At 38.9% G+C, this 13,909-nt stretch overlaps 4 protein-coding genes across 7 annotated transcripts in view; 1 reads left to right on the top strand and 3 right to left on the bottom strand.

Moving 5' to 3' along the window:
• LOC100522627 (olfactory receptor 10T2-like) overlaps positions 1-13,909 on the bottom strand; it is a 277,947-nt gene that overhangs the window by 164,999 nt on the left and 99,039 nt on the right. The window lies entirely within an intron of this gene.
• Positions 1-13,909, bottom strand: part of LOC110255358 (olfactory receptor 5P1-like) — a 216,506-nt gene that overhangs the window by 179,248 nt on the left and 23,349 nt on the right. The window lies entirely within an intron of this gene.
• OVCH2 (ovochymase 2) overlaps positions 1-13,909 on the bottom strand; it is a 500,449-nt gene that overhangs the window by 466,543 nt on the left and 19,997 nt on the right. The gene's annotated exons all lie outside the window — the stretch shown is intronic.
• Positions 968-1,900, top strand: LOC100523388 (olfactory receptor 5P1-like). Its single transcript, XM_084974964.1, has one exon. The coding sequence runs from the start codon at positions 968-970 to the stop codon at positions 1,898-1,900; it is 933 nt and encodes a 310-aa protein (XP_084831090.1).

Here is a 13,909-nt window from a genome sequence, read left to right as displayed (position 1 = left end):
AAAGGATGAGTGGAGGTCACCTAGGGTGGTGATGGTGGGAGGCTGGGGCCAGAAAGAGCAGAGTGCAGGGTGTGGACTCTAAATGGCTCGGGAAGGCTGGGTCAGTGCAGGGGTAGGATGGGAATACCCCAAGCGACAAGCAAAGAGTCACACGCAGGAGGGACCTCAGAATGTGTACACTGTGCTGTGCTCCAGAGGTTGGGGTTCATCCTGCAGGCTGGAGAAAGTGCTGAAAGAAATAAAGAATCCTTGGGCATCACCTGCTCTTTGCTTTGGCAACAGATCAGTTTGGCGGATGTGAGTGATAAGGACACAAGAATGAAGGGAGGGAGGCAAACAGATAAAGAAAATAAAGAGGAAAAATGACCAGGATCTCAACCAAAGTAGGGGCACTAGCAATAGAGATGAATAAATAAAATTGGGAGGTAAACTGTAGGTAGTATCAATAGGATTTTATTGGATGTGGTACAATGGGAGGAAGGCTAGGATCACTCCCATGTTTCAGACATGAGTGTTGGGGTGGATTTGGTGTCACCCCACAGACACAGCACATAGGCAGAGTGGTCCAAGGAAAGGATGGTTTGGTATGAGAGGCTGAATCTGAGCTATCTGTGGGATTTCCACCTGGAAACCCAAGAGTAAAAGGGAAACAATAAACATGGACCTTGGGAGAGAGATTGGCCTAGAAGTCAAGTTTGGACAGGTGTTTTAAAATAAATATTACAGGGCAAAAACAATATAATAGAGGTCAAGGAGAGAGAGGGTGAACCATTCTTCTTTTATGGAAAAAGGAAAGAGACACATACATAGAAAAAAAATCACCTACTGTAACATGTTTACAGGCTGGGCAGAAGAAGAAATTACTGCGAATGAGTCTGCAGAATAAGCAAAGAAAACTGGGAAAGTGTAGAATGAAAATATAAGTAAACATTCCCATTTTCCTCAACAGGACTAATTCCCAGGAGAGATGGAGGCTGGAAACCACAGCAGTGTGACAGAGTTCATCCTTTTGGGGCTCACAGAGGACCCTGTGCTTGGTGTCATCTGCTTTGTGATATTTCTAGGCATCTATGTTGTCACCTTAGTAGGCAATAGCAGCATCATTGCTTTGATAAGAAGCTGTGCCCAGCTTCACACGCCCATGTACCTCTTTCTCAGCCATTTGGCTTTTGTAGACATGGGGTACTCCACATCAGTCACACCTGTGATGCTTATAGGATTCTGTAGACAAGGAGTCGCCATCACCACTGCTGGCTGTGAGGCCCAGCTCTGTTTTGTGGTCCTGTTCGGGACAGCTGAGTGCTTCCTATTGGCCGCCATGGCCTATGACCGCTATGTGGCCATCAGCTTGCCCCTGCTCTACTCCACCCACATGTCCCCAAGAGTCTGTGTCCTCTTACTGGGGGCTTCCTATCTGGGTGGGTGTGTGAATGCTTGGACATTTGCTAGTTGCTTGTTGAGTCTGTCTTTCTGTGGACCAAATCAGATAGACCACTTTTTCTGTGATTTCTCCCCTTTGGTGAAACTTTCCTGCTCAGATGTCTCTGTTCTTGAACTTATCCCTTCCATCTCCTCTGGGTCCATCATCGTGGTCACAGGGATTGTCATAGGTCTCTCTTACATCCGCATCCTCATCACCGTCCTGAAGATGCCCTCCACTGAAGGAAGACACAAGGCCTTCTCCACCTGCACCTCCCACCTCACTGCGGTCACTCTGTACTATGGAACCATCACCTTCATTTACGTGATGCCCAAGTCCAGCTACTCCACTGGCCAGAACAAGGTGGTGTCTGTGTTCTACACGGTGGTGATCCCCATGCTGAACCCCCTCATCTACAGCCTCCGGAACAGAGATGTAAAGGAGGCCCTGAGGAAGGCCACTGTTAGGATATATAATTAGGTTCCATTTTTAGCCTTTCACATATCCTATAAAGTCTTTTGGTTTTGGTTTTTCTTTTTACCATTATCACACTTAAGACAACAAATGCTGCCTCATGGATTGCTTGAATTGAAGTCAGAATATTTCTAATCATTGCTTTTATACACTTGTAAACCAATCGGGAGATACTTTCAAATCAGTAATAAAGATAGTAATAATTTTCACCATTATATTAACATTTGCAGGTGCCTAGGACTGTTTACTTTAGCAAATAATACTTTATGCTTACTATGTTCCAGATCCCATGCTAAGCACTTTGTTATATTAACAGGTTCATTTCTCACAAAAACCCTGTGAAGTAGTACTATTATTTCTACTTTACAAATGAATCACCTGGGGTCACAGAGACATGTAGATATCCAAAATCATGCAGCTAGGAAGTTGTGGGACCAAGGTCTGAATCCAGAAAGTCTGGGTCCAAACCACTATGCCTCTTCTTTTAGTTTTCACAGCAAATTAATGATGCCGGTATTTTCATTTACTTCAATTGACAGAGGAAACCACCAATCTTAGAGAGATTCTGGAGGGCTGTGGCCTCAAGTGCTCTGAATCCAAGCACTTGATCTACACTATAACACACAATCAGTCCAGTGACTTCAGCACCATTACCGCACTACAGGGGTTTTGAGCAGGGGAAGCAAGCCTAAGCTGTTCTTTGAATCAGTCTGGGTTGTGAAGCATCCAAAACAAGGATGAGAATGGGAAAACTGGATTGATTTCCATCTACAGGAAATCAGGTATGGATACCACAATCACATGAATTGCCTAAAATTATATCCAAATTTAAACACATGTTAAAAAAAATACTCCTTTTTGGTGAAATGTCATCTTCCTTATTTGTAGGGATTAAAAAGTGTATCTTCAGTTATTGTATTTTGCATCTTTTCTTGTTTAAGTTTTATATCTTGTATCTCTTTGCTCAGTGTTTCCTGTAAATTATCCATCTTTGTCTTCAGTTTATTTCCAATGTCTTGCATCATCTTCTGCATCAACAGTCTAAAGTCTTTTGCCTGGAGGCTGAGAATCTCCTGATCAGTTAGCTGATTCTCTGGGGTTTTTCTTTCTCCTTCATAGTTTTGGAAGTCCTAGCCACAGCAATCAGAAAAGTTCTCTGTCTTTTCATTTTTATAGGTTTTTGATGTGGTGGCCTTTTTACAGATAATAGAGCTGTAGCCTCTCTTACTTCTGGTGTCTATACAATAACTGAAATAAAAAATTCACTAGAAGCAGCTCACAGCAGAAAACAGGAGACAGAAGAACAAATAAGCAAGATGGCAGACAGATTAGTGGAAATTACAGATGCAGAACAGAAAAGAGAAAAAGATTGAAAACAAATGAAGAGAGTCTCAGAGAACTCTGGGACAATGTTAAATGGACAAACATCTATATTATAGGGGTGCCAGAAGGAGAAGAGAGAGAGAAGGGACAGAAAAAATATTCCAAGCAATAATAGCCAAAAACTTCCCTAATGTCAGAAAGGAACCACTCACTCAAATCCAGCAAATGCAACGAGTACCATATCAAATAAACCCAAGAAGGAATACCCTGAGACACATATTAATCAAAGTGACCAAAATTAAAGACAAAGAGAAAATATTGAAAGCAGCTAGGGAAAAGAAACAAATAACATACATGGGAACCCCAATAAGGTTATTGCAGATTTTTCAGAAGAAACTCTGCAGGCCAGAAGGGAGTGGCATGATATACTTAACATGATGAAAGGAAAAAACCTCCAACCAAGATTTCTTTACCCAGAAAGGCTCTCATTCAGATGTGAAAGAGACATCAAAAGCTTCACAGAGAAGAAAAAGCTAAGAGAATTCAGCAACACTAAACCAGTTTTACAACAAATACTAAAGGAACTTCTCTAGGAAGAAAGGGAATGTGTATGTGTGTATGTGTATATGTGTATATATATGTATGTGTGTGTGTTTATATATATATATAAAACTGGATCACTTTGCTGTATAGCAGGAATTGGCAAAACTATAAATCAACTATACTTTTTTTTTTTAATTTTAGGGCTGAACTGGCAGCATATGGAGATTCCCAGGCCAGGGGTTGAATCAGAGCTGCAGCTGCCAGCCTAACCACCACCACAGCCACCCCAGATATGAGCCATGTCTGCAACCTACATCACAGTTCCCAGCAAGGCCAGAGCCTTAACCCACTGAGTGAGGCCAAGGATCGAACTTGTGACCTCATGGTTTCTAGTCACATTTGTTTCTACTGAGCAATGACAGGAACTCCTCATTTTATTTCTGATAAAAACCCTTCAGAAAGTGGGCATAACGGGAATCTACCTCAACATCATAAAGGCCATATACGACAAACCCACAGTGAACATCATTCTCAATGGTGAAAAGCTGAAAGAATTCCCACTGAGATCAGGAACAAGACAAGGATGTCCACTCTCGCCACTACTCTTCAACATAGTTTTGGAAGTCCTAGCCACAGCAATCAGAGAAGTAAAAGAAATAAAAGGAATCCAAATTGGAAAGGAAGAAGTAAAACTACCCCTATTTGCAGATGACATGATGCTATACCTAGAGAATCCTAAAGACTACCAGAAAACTGTTAGAGCTCATCCATGAATTTGGCAAAGTCGCAGGGTGCAAAATCAAGAGACAGAAATCAATGGCATTTCTATATACTAACAATGAAAGAGCAGAAAAGAAAATTAGGGACGTAATCCCATTTACCATCGAATCCAAAAGAATAAAATACCCAGGAGTAAACCTACCTAAAGAAACAAAAGACCTATACTCTAAAAACTACAAGCCACTGATGAAAGAAATCAAAGATGACACAAATAGATAGAAAGATATACCATACTCGTGGATTGGAAGAGTTAATATTATCAAAATGACTATGCTACCTAAGGCAATCAACAGATTCAATGCAATCCCTATCAAATTACCATGGACATTTTTCACAGAACTTGAACAAAATATTTTAAAGTTTGTTTGGAAGCACAAAAGACCCATAATAGCCAAAGACATCCTGAAAAAGAAAAATGGAGCTGGAGGAATCAGGCTCCCTGACTTCAGACTATACTACAAAGCAACAGTCATCAAAACCGCATGGTACTGCCACAAAAACAGAAATCTAGATCAGTGGAACAGGATAGAAAGCCCAGAATTAAACCCACATACCTACAGCCAACTCATCTATGACAAAGGAGACAAGAATGTACAATGGAGAAAGGACAGCTTGTTCAATAAGTGGTGCTGGGAAAACTGGACAGCCACATGGAAAAGAATGAAATTAGAACACTCCCTAACACCATACACAAAAATCAACTCCAAAAGGATTAAAGACCTATATATAAGACCAGACACTGTTAAACTCTTAGAGGAAAACATAGGCCAAACACTCTCTGACATAAACAACAGCAACATCTTCTCAGATCCACTTATCAGGGTATTGACAACAAAAACAAAAATAAACAAATGGGGCCTACTCAAACTTCAAAGTTTCTGCACAGCAAAGGAAACCCCAAACAACACAAAAAGGCAACCCACAGAATGGGAGAATATCTTTGCAAGTGAATCGACTGACAAGGGATTCATCTCTGAAATTTATAAACACCTTCTGCAACTCCATACCAAAAAAACAAACAACCCCATCCAAAAATGGGCAGAAGACCTAAACAGACAATTCTCCAAAGAAGACATACAGATGGCCAAGAAAAGATGGTCAACATCACTCATTATTAGAGAAATGCAAATCAAAACCACTAGGAGGTACCACCTGACACCAGCCAGAAGGGCCATCATCCGAAAGTCTACAAACAAGAAGTGCTGGAGAGGGTGTGGAGAAAAAGGAACCCTAGTACACTGTTGGTGTGATTTTAAATTGGTGAAGCCACTGTGGAAAGCAGTATGGAGATGCCTCAGAAAACTAAACATAGAACTCCTATTTGATCCAGCAATAATCCCACTCCTGGGCATCTATCCAGAGAAAACCACGACTCGCAAAGACACATGTACTCCAATGTTCATTGCAGCACTATTTGCAACAGCCAAGACATGGAGACAACCTAAATGTCCATCGACAGAGGAGTGGCTCAATAAGATGTGGTCAATATACACAATGGAATATTACTCAGCCATTAAAAAGAACGAAATACCAGCATTTTTTGCAACATGGATGGACCTAGAAACTATCATGCGAAGTGAAGTCAGCCATACAATGAGACACCAATAGCAAATGCATTCACTGACATGTTGAATCTGAAAAAAGGACAGACTGAACTTCTTTGCAGAACAGATGCTGACTCACAGACATTGAAAAACTTATGGTCTCCAGAGGAGACAGTTTGGGGGGGTGGGGGATGTGCTTGGCCTGTGGGATGGAAATCCTGTGAAATCAGATTGTTATGATCATTATACAACTACAGATGTGATAAATTCATTTGAGTAATAAAAATAAATAAATAAGTATATCTTTTAATTCTAAGCATTGTAAATGTGTTAACAACCATAGTTCCATTATCTAGATTTATAAAAAATACCCACAAAAAATTATAAATGTTGTCAAATATTATGCTAAATGTATTTCTTGCATAATAATATACCCTTTTTTATGTCATCACCATAGACTGGAACTGTGAGGAGAGATTTTTATGGAGTTCAGGAACTCCTAATTCATCCAAAATACTGAGGCAATTGTTCTAAAAGCAAGACATTTTTTTTTTATTTTCCACTGTACAGCATGGGGACTAAGTTACACATACATGTATACATATTTTTCCTCCAATTGTCGTGTTGTGATGTAGGTATCTACACATAGCTCTCAACGCTACAGAGCAGGATCTCATTGTAAATCCATTCCAAGAGCAATAGATTGCATCTGTTAACCCCAAGCTCCTGATCCCTCCCACTCCCTCCCTCTCCCCCTGGGGAGCCACAAGTCTATTCTCTAAGTCTATGATTTTATTTTCTGTGGAAACATTCATTTGTGCTGTATATTAGATTCCAGTTATAAGTGATATCATATGGTATTTGTCTTTCTCTTTCTGACTTATTTCACTCAGTATGAGAGTCTCTAGTTCCATCCATGTTGCTGTAAATGGCATTATGTTGTTCTTTTTTATGGCTGAGTAGTATTCTATCATGTATATATACCACATCTTCCTAATCCAATCATCTCTTGATGGACATTTGGGTTGTTTCCATGTCTTGGCTCTTGTGAATAGTGCTGCAATGAACATGCAGGTGCATGAAGACTTTTTTTTTTTTAACAGTAATGTGTATATGTTATTTCCACCAACCCACTTCTTCCCTTCCCCCAGTGGTTTCAACTATGGTAACCACAAGATTGGTTTTGTAATTTGTGAGTTTGTTTCTGTTTTTTAAATGTTATTTTGTATCATAAAATAGGTGATTAATGAGAACTTACTGTATAGCACAGGAAAATCTATTCAATAGTTTGTAATAACCTATATGGAAAAAAAGAATGGATAAATTTATATGTATAACTGATTCACTTTGCTGTACACCTGAAACTAATATGACATTGCAAATCAACTATATTCCAATAACATTAAATTTAAAGAATTTAAAAAATAATAAAAAAATTTAAATAAAAGCAAGACTTAGATCATAAAAATCCTTGTCTCAGTATAATGGAGTGAGAGAAGTGAAGCATGGAAAACACAATTTAAAAACCAACAAAAAATATTTATAATATACTACATGAAAATATAGAATATATATATATAACTACTGCAAATTTTAAGTGGAATATATATAAAAATTACTTAAATGCAACAAAGATAATTTAATACACAAGAAAAGATTAAATAATGGGTCATGGAACCCATTATTCTCCACTTACAACATCATTTACAAAAATGTGTGGTGTTCTGCCCCTGTACCAACCAATTGGAAAATATATCCTAAATATCTGAACATCAGCTTGATGCTCTCTTTTAATTCAACTGGGACACTAACTGCATGGAGGTAGTGTCAGGCTTCACAGGTTTAAAGGCTCAGTTCCTACAGGCTACCCTCACTTCAGACACAACTACAAGTAGTGGCTCCCCAGGGGACCCACACTTCTGTCCAACGTGGCTACAAAGTCAGGGCTTCCCACAACCATCTCCCAGGTTTGATAATTTGCTGGCATGGCTCACAGAAAAGCTTACTAGTTTATCACAAAAGATGTTATGAAAGACAAAGTATCAGCCAGATGCAGAGATAAATAGCACAGGTCTGGGAGTGTCCCCAGCATAGAGACTTCTATGACCATAAAATTGGCGAGCACTGCCCTCCCGATATGTGAATCTGTTCACCTAAACAGAAGCCCTCCATCCCAAAGCTTAGGATTTTTGTGGAGGCTACAGGGTCAATATTAAGTCTGTTTCCAGCCCCTCTATCCTCTCTGAAGAACAGGAGGTGGAAGTAAATTTACACACTTGTATCACAGTTTGGTCTTTTTGGTGCACAGACCCCAACCTAAAGCTATCCTGGATCCTACTAAGAGTTGCCTCATTAGAGCTAAACACACTGCTATCACTCATGAAATTCCAAAGGATTCAAGACCCCTGTGTCAGGAACCAGGTTTGTAAACCAATTATAACAAAAGATGCTCCTGGAGTCCCCATCACTCAGGAAATCAAAGGTTTAGGAGCCCTGGGTCAGGAACTGGATGCAGAGACCGGAGATTTGTTTCTATTGTATAAAAGTTCGCCAGCCAGCATGTGGCTATGGCCCCCTCACAGCAAAATGATCGTAAAAGCATGGCAATACTGGCACATTACTAGAATCCCACTCCATCATAAGTAATTACCCAGTCCATCATCATATCATATGAAATTGTCCTCCAGGATGAGGCTACTCAGGCTTGCAGGCTCCCATTTGACCTTGTCAGGTTCTAAAGCATGAGTGGTCTCAACAACATATGACCTTACACTTGCAGGCAAATGATACCATTTAGCTAAGAGACAGTATTATCACTTGCTTTGAGCCTCTTTCCAGGTGTTAATCTAATATTGAATTTATGGTAAATAGCACTTCTTACTGTCCTGTAAAAATTCCAGGTGCATCCTGACTCCCACGACTTCCTGGAACTTAGTTCTGTAATCTCTAAATTCCTGAATACAAGACTTGTTTCCCTCTGAATACATTGCCCCATATCTCAGAGGTCAAAGTGTTCATGGATCATCTGTCTGTTTTTACTTCAGATATATCTGAGCTTTGCTAATTGGGAATTAATGTGACAAATAATAATTTCTAGATCTGTTAAGACTTACGTATATTTTTGGCATGTTTATGAGTAATTCAGGGAGAAGGTGGGGCAGGGGCCTCAAACATTGATAATTTCCTGCCATTATGACCTCAAAGTGCAACAGGAATATTTGATCATGGCCTTTAAATAACACATAGATGTGAGCTAGTCATTCATGCACTCGTGTTTTTGAGCCTTTACTATATTCTAGGCACAGAGTAAGCCATGAAGATAAATGAAAGACAGTTTTCATGCAGTTTCAATTTAGTAGTGGAGACACTTGGGAATACATAAATACCATAAATACAGAACATGGTAAGTGATACGTAAGAGGTAAGTCAGTTGGGTTGATACAGCCTAGAAGTGGTAGCTGTGACGGTGTGGGTGGTGTTTCCTCAGAGAGAGTAACAAAAAAGACCTCTGGGAGGAGGTGCTATTTGAGTAGCAAGCTGTCAGATGACAACAACCCATTGATATGGAGGTTGGTTTCAGAGGCAGGGTGGAAAAAAGCTAGACAAAAACCACCAGTACAAAGACTCTGATAACCTCAAGAAATAAAGAGGCCATGGTAAACCAGGAAGAGGGGGTTTGCAAAAGTGTTAGGTCATGGTGAGCTTCCTCAGCCATGGAAAAGCGTTCGAGTTGTAGGCAAAAGGAATGGAAGTCAATAAATTTCTAATAGTACGGATTTTGTGTGAATATGTTTTTAACGATCACTGTGGTTACCAGGGGAAATTTATTCTAAGAGGGGAGAGTGGGAGCAGGGGGACCCATGAGGTTAAGAGTCAGGATCTGAGGTGATGGTACACTGGGCTAGGGCGGTTGCAGTGTAGTTCAAGGGAAATTCACCTACTCAAGACAAAGTTTACGTAAAGGACCAAAAAGAACTTGCTGATGGAGTAGTTGGGGACATTAAAAATAAAAAAAAAGAGTTGAGGAGATCTCTTAAATTTGGGGGCTTAGATTACTCAGTGAATGTGGGTGGGACGTCATGTTTTACCTGAAGAAAAGTGATGTGCCAGTTACCTATGGCCACAGAGCAAGTCACCCAAAAGAGTTTTCTTATGTAATATTATTTTGTGTGCCAGAAATTCTGGCCTCATTTGTCTTGGCATTTCTTCAACGTCTGACCCCTTCACATCTATCAGACACTACTGATACGGGGGTAGAAATTTTGCAGTAAATACTTCTGTTCTTAAGGAAGGAATGCAGGGGTCATGCAACAATAAGTGTTGGTGAGGGTGTGAAGAAACTGGAACCCTCATGCGAGAATGCTCAGGATGTAACATGGTACTACCACTTTGGGAAATCTACCTCTTGGGATTCAACTGGGTGGCCATGGTGGCAGTTTGTCCTGGGAAAACAACAGGCGATATCTAGCACCAGCGGTCAATGGGCTTTTCTAACTTTTCTCTTATTTTATGATATATGTATGTATTCTTTAACTTACATGAAAATATAAATTACTTTTAAATATAAAAATCAAGTCCTAAAACTGAATCTTGTAACAGAAGCAGGAAGAATATTAACACATCGACTGCCATCATTCCAATGGGATTACACACAACATTTAAGTAGCATCAGAAATGGCAGTGATATTGGGAGGTACTATGCACAAAAGACATTTCCATAGTGTAGTTCGGGCACTTTCTTTGGCTGAAAAGTCCAAGAAAAGAGATATCCTACCATAATTTCTTTCCAGTTAGGTAACTGGAAGTTCTACCCTCAGTTTCCAACACAGATGATATGTTCATTTTAAGCACTTACTATTCAATATTTCTTACAACACATTACAAAAAGATTTACTCAGAATTCACTATCAGAAAAGGGGAAATGCTGTAATTAATTCACATGCTCAAATCCATAGAAACATTTATGTTGTTTGTGTGTCTAGGTGAGAAGATACAGTGTGTGCTGTAGTCACATCTCAGCTGGTGTCTAATAGGGTCCCGTGTCGTGTTGGAGTTCTTTAAAAACCTTGTGTACCATTGTCACCATCTTCTGCGTATTTCTAAAGACAGCTTTTTCTAAAAAAGTAGAAAAGACTGGGAAGAAAGTAGATAAAGCTACGAGGACCTAGAAATGTTCATCTATTTGAAAAAATGTAAGTAATAAAGTTCATAAAGATGAATAAATCAAAGGAAAATCTTGTCTACGTCCATACGCCAGCTCTTGAGCCTATTATTCCTTATGGATGAAGAAGAGGAGCCGAATCTTCAACAGAATTTTATACCTTTGAAAAAGTTATTTCTGTTGCAAGGACAATAAGAGGACAGACAAGAGCATCACATTAAAATATAATTTCAAGAGCAATATTAGTTATCAAGGGCTGTATAGTTGCAAGCAAAAGAAATGAAAATAGGTCTCCATTTTGAGGTTTTTTTGGGTAATTGTTAGTCTAATTGCTCCTCTGTGGCTTACATGTTAGTTCCTAGCTATCCAGTTTCAGATTTTTGAGTACCAAGGAGAAAATATGGCCCACCCACTGAACTCACACATGAAGAAACCTTAGGCACCTATCCTTTCACTCTTTGACAGGGACTGCATTGAATCTGTAGATTGCCTCGGGTAGTAGAGTCTTTTTGACAATATTGATTCTTCCAATCCAAGAGCATGGTATGTCTTTCCATCTGTTTGTGTCCTCTTTGATTTCTTTCATCAGTGTCTTATAGTTCTCAGAGTACAGGACTTTTGTCTCTGTGGGTAGGTTTATTCCTAAGTATTTTATTCTTTTTGACACAATTGCAGGTGGGATTTTTCCCCTAATTTCTCTTTCTGGTCTTTCATTGTTAATATATAGAAATGCAGTCAATTTCTGTGTATTAATTTTGTGTCCTGTGACTTTGCCAAATTCATGGATGAGCTCTAACAGTTTTCTGGTAGCATCTTTAGGATTTTCTAGGTATAGTGTCATGTCATCTGCAAATAGTGATTGATTACTTCTTCCTTTCCAACTTGTATTCCTTTTATTTCTTTTTCTTCTCTGATTGCCATGGTTAGAACTTCCAAAACTATGTTGGGAATAGTAGTAGAGAGAGCAGACATCCTTGTCTTCCTCCTCATCTCAGAGGGAGTTTTTTTCAGCTTTTCACCATTGAGAATGATGTTAGCTGTGGGTTTGCCATATACAGCCTTTGGCATGCTGAGCTAGGTTCCCTCTATGCCCGCTCTCTGAGGGATTTTTATCAGCAATACAGTACCACTAACTATAGTCGTCAAGCTGTACCTTACGCCCCCAGGACTTACTTTATAACTGGAAGTTTGTACATTTTGACTGCCATCTTGCCATCCCACCCTTATCTCTGGCCAGTCTGTTTTCTGTATCTATGAGCTCAGCATTTCATTTGTTTATTTTAGATTCCACAGAGTGAGATCATACAGTGTTTATATTTCTTTAACTTTTCTCTTAGCATGATGTCCTCGAGGTCTATTCATGTTGTCTCGAATGACAAAATCTCCTTTTTTTGGTTGAGTGACTGAATAATAATTCCACTGTTTATATTTACCACAACTTCTTTATCCCGTCATCCGTTAACAGACCATTAGCTTTTTTCCATGTCTTGGCTATTAAAAATAAGACCACAGTGAACATGGGTACGCGGACATCTTGTTGAGTTAGTGTTTTATTTTCTTAGGTTAAATATCCAGAAATAAAGTTTCTGGATCATATGTTAATTGTATTTTAAATTTTTGAGGAAATGTCATACTCTTTTCCCTAGTGGCTAAACCAATTTGTATTCCCAAATTGTGTTCCTTTTTCTCTTTATCCTTGCCAACATTTGTTATCACTTGCCTCCTTGATGACAGGCATTTTAGCAGGTATGATTTGGCATCTGATTGTGGTTTTCACTTTTATTTCTCTGATGATTAATGAGGTTCAACATCATTTCATGTACATCTTGGCTACCTGTATATCTTCTTTGGAAAAATGTCTATGCAGGTCATCCGTCCATTTTTTAATCAGTTGTTTGGGTTTTCTGTTTTTTTTTTTTTTTTTTGCTATTAAGGTGTAGGAGTTCCTTATATATGGACACTAGCCCCTTATCAGAAATATGATTTGCAAATTATTTTCCCATTCAGTATGTTGCCTTTTCATTTTGTTAACAGTTTCATTTTCTGTGCAAAAGATTTATAGTTTGACGTAGTCTCAGTTTTGTTTTTTTGTTTTGTTTTGTTTTTGTTTTTTGCTTTTGTTGCCTTTGATTTTGGTGTCAAATCCAAAAAAAATGTTAAGACCAATGTCATATAGCTTACTCCTTTGTTTTCTTTTAGGAGTTTTATGGTTTCAGGTCTTACTTTTAATCCATTTTGAGTTAATTTTTAAGTATAGTCTAAGAGAATAGTCCAGTTTTATTCTTTTGCATGTGGCTGTTTAGTTTTCCCAAGACCATTTATTGAAGAAACTGTCCTTTCCCCCATTGCATTTTCTTAGTTCCTTTGTCATGTTAATTGACTATATTAATTTTTAATTTAATGGGTTTGTTTCTGGGCTCTCTCTTCTCTTCTCCTGATCCCTGTGTCTGCTTTATTCCATACCGTATTGTTTTGATTACTTTAGCTTTGTCATACAGTTTGAAATCAGGGAATGTGATGCCTCCAGCTTTGTTCTTCCTCCTCAAAATAGCTTCAGCTATTCAGGGCCTTTTGTAGTTCCATACAAATTTTAGGATAATATGTTTTAATTCTGTGGAAAGTGCCATCAGAATTTTGATAGGGTCACATTAAATATGCACACTG

Source organism: Sus scrofa, chromosome 9, assembly GCF_054392235.1.
Source record: "Sus scrofa isolate SSC_HxYL_T2T_F1_AM1 chromosome 9, Sscrofa_HxYL_maternal_Yorkshire_Landrace_v2.0, whole genome shotgun sequence".
NCBI classification, from domain to species: Eukaryota; Metazoa; Chordata; class Mammalia; order Artiodactyla; family Suidae; genus Sus; species Sus scrofa.
Note: the sequence above shows the minus strand (reverse complement) of the source record. Positions and strands in the feature narration are given on the sequence as shown.

Bases quoted from the DNA above. Each gene is read 5' to 3' on its own strand.
- LOC100523388 (XM_084974964.1), top strand. From the start codon at position 968: ATGGAGGCTGGAAACCACAGCAGTGTGACAGAGTTCATCCTTTTGGGG.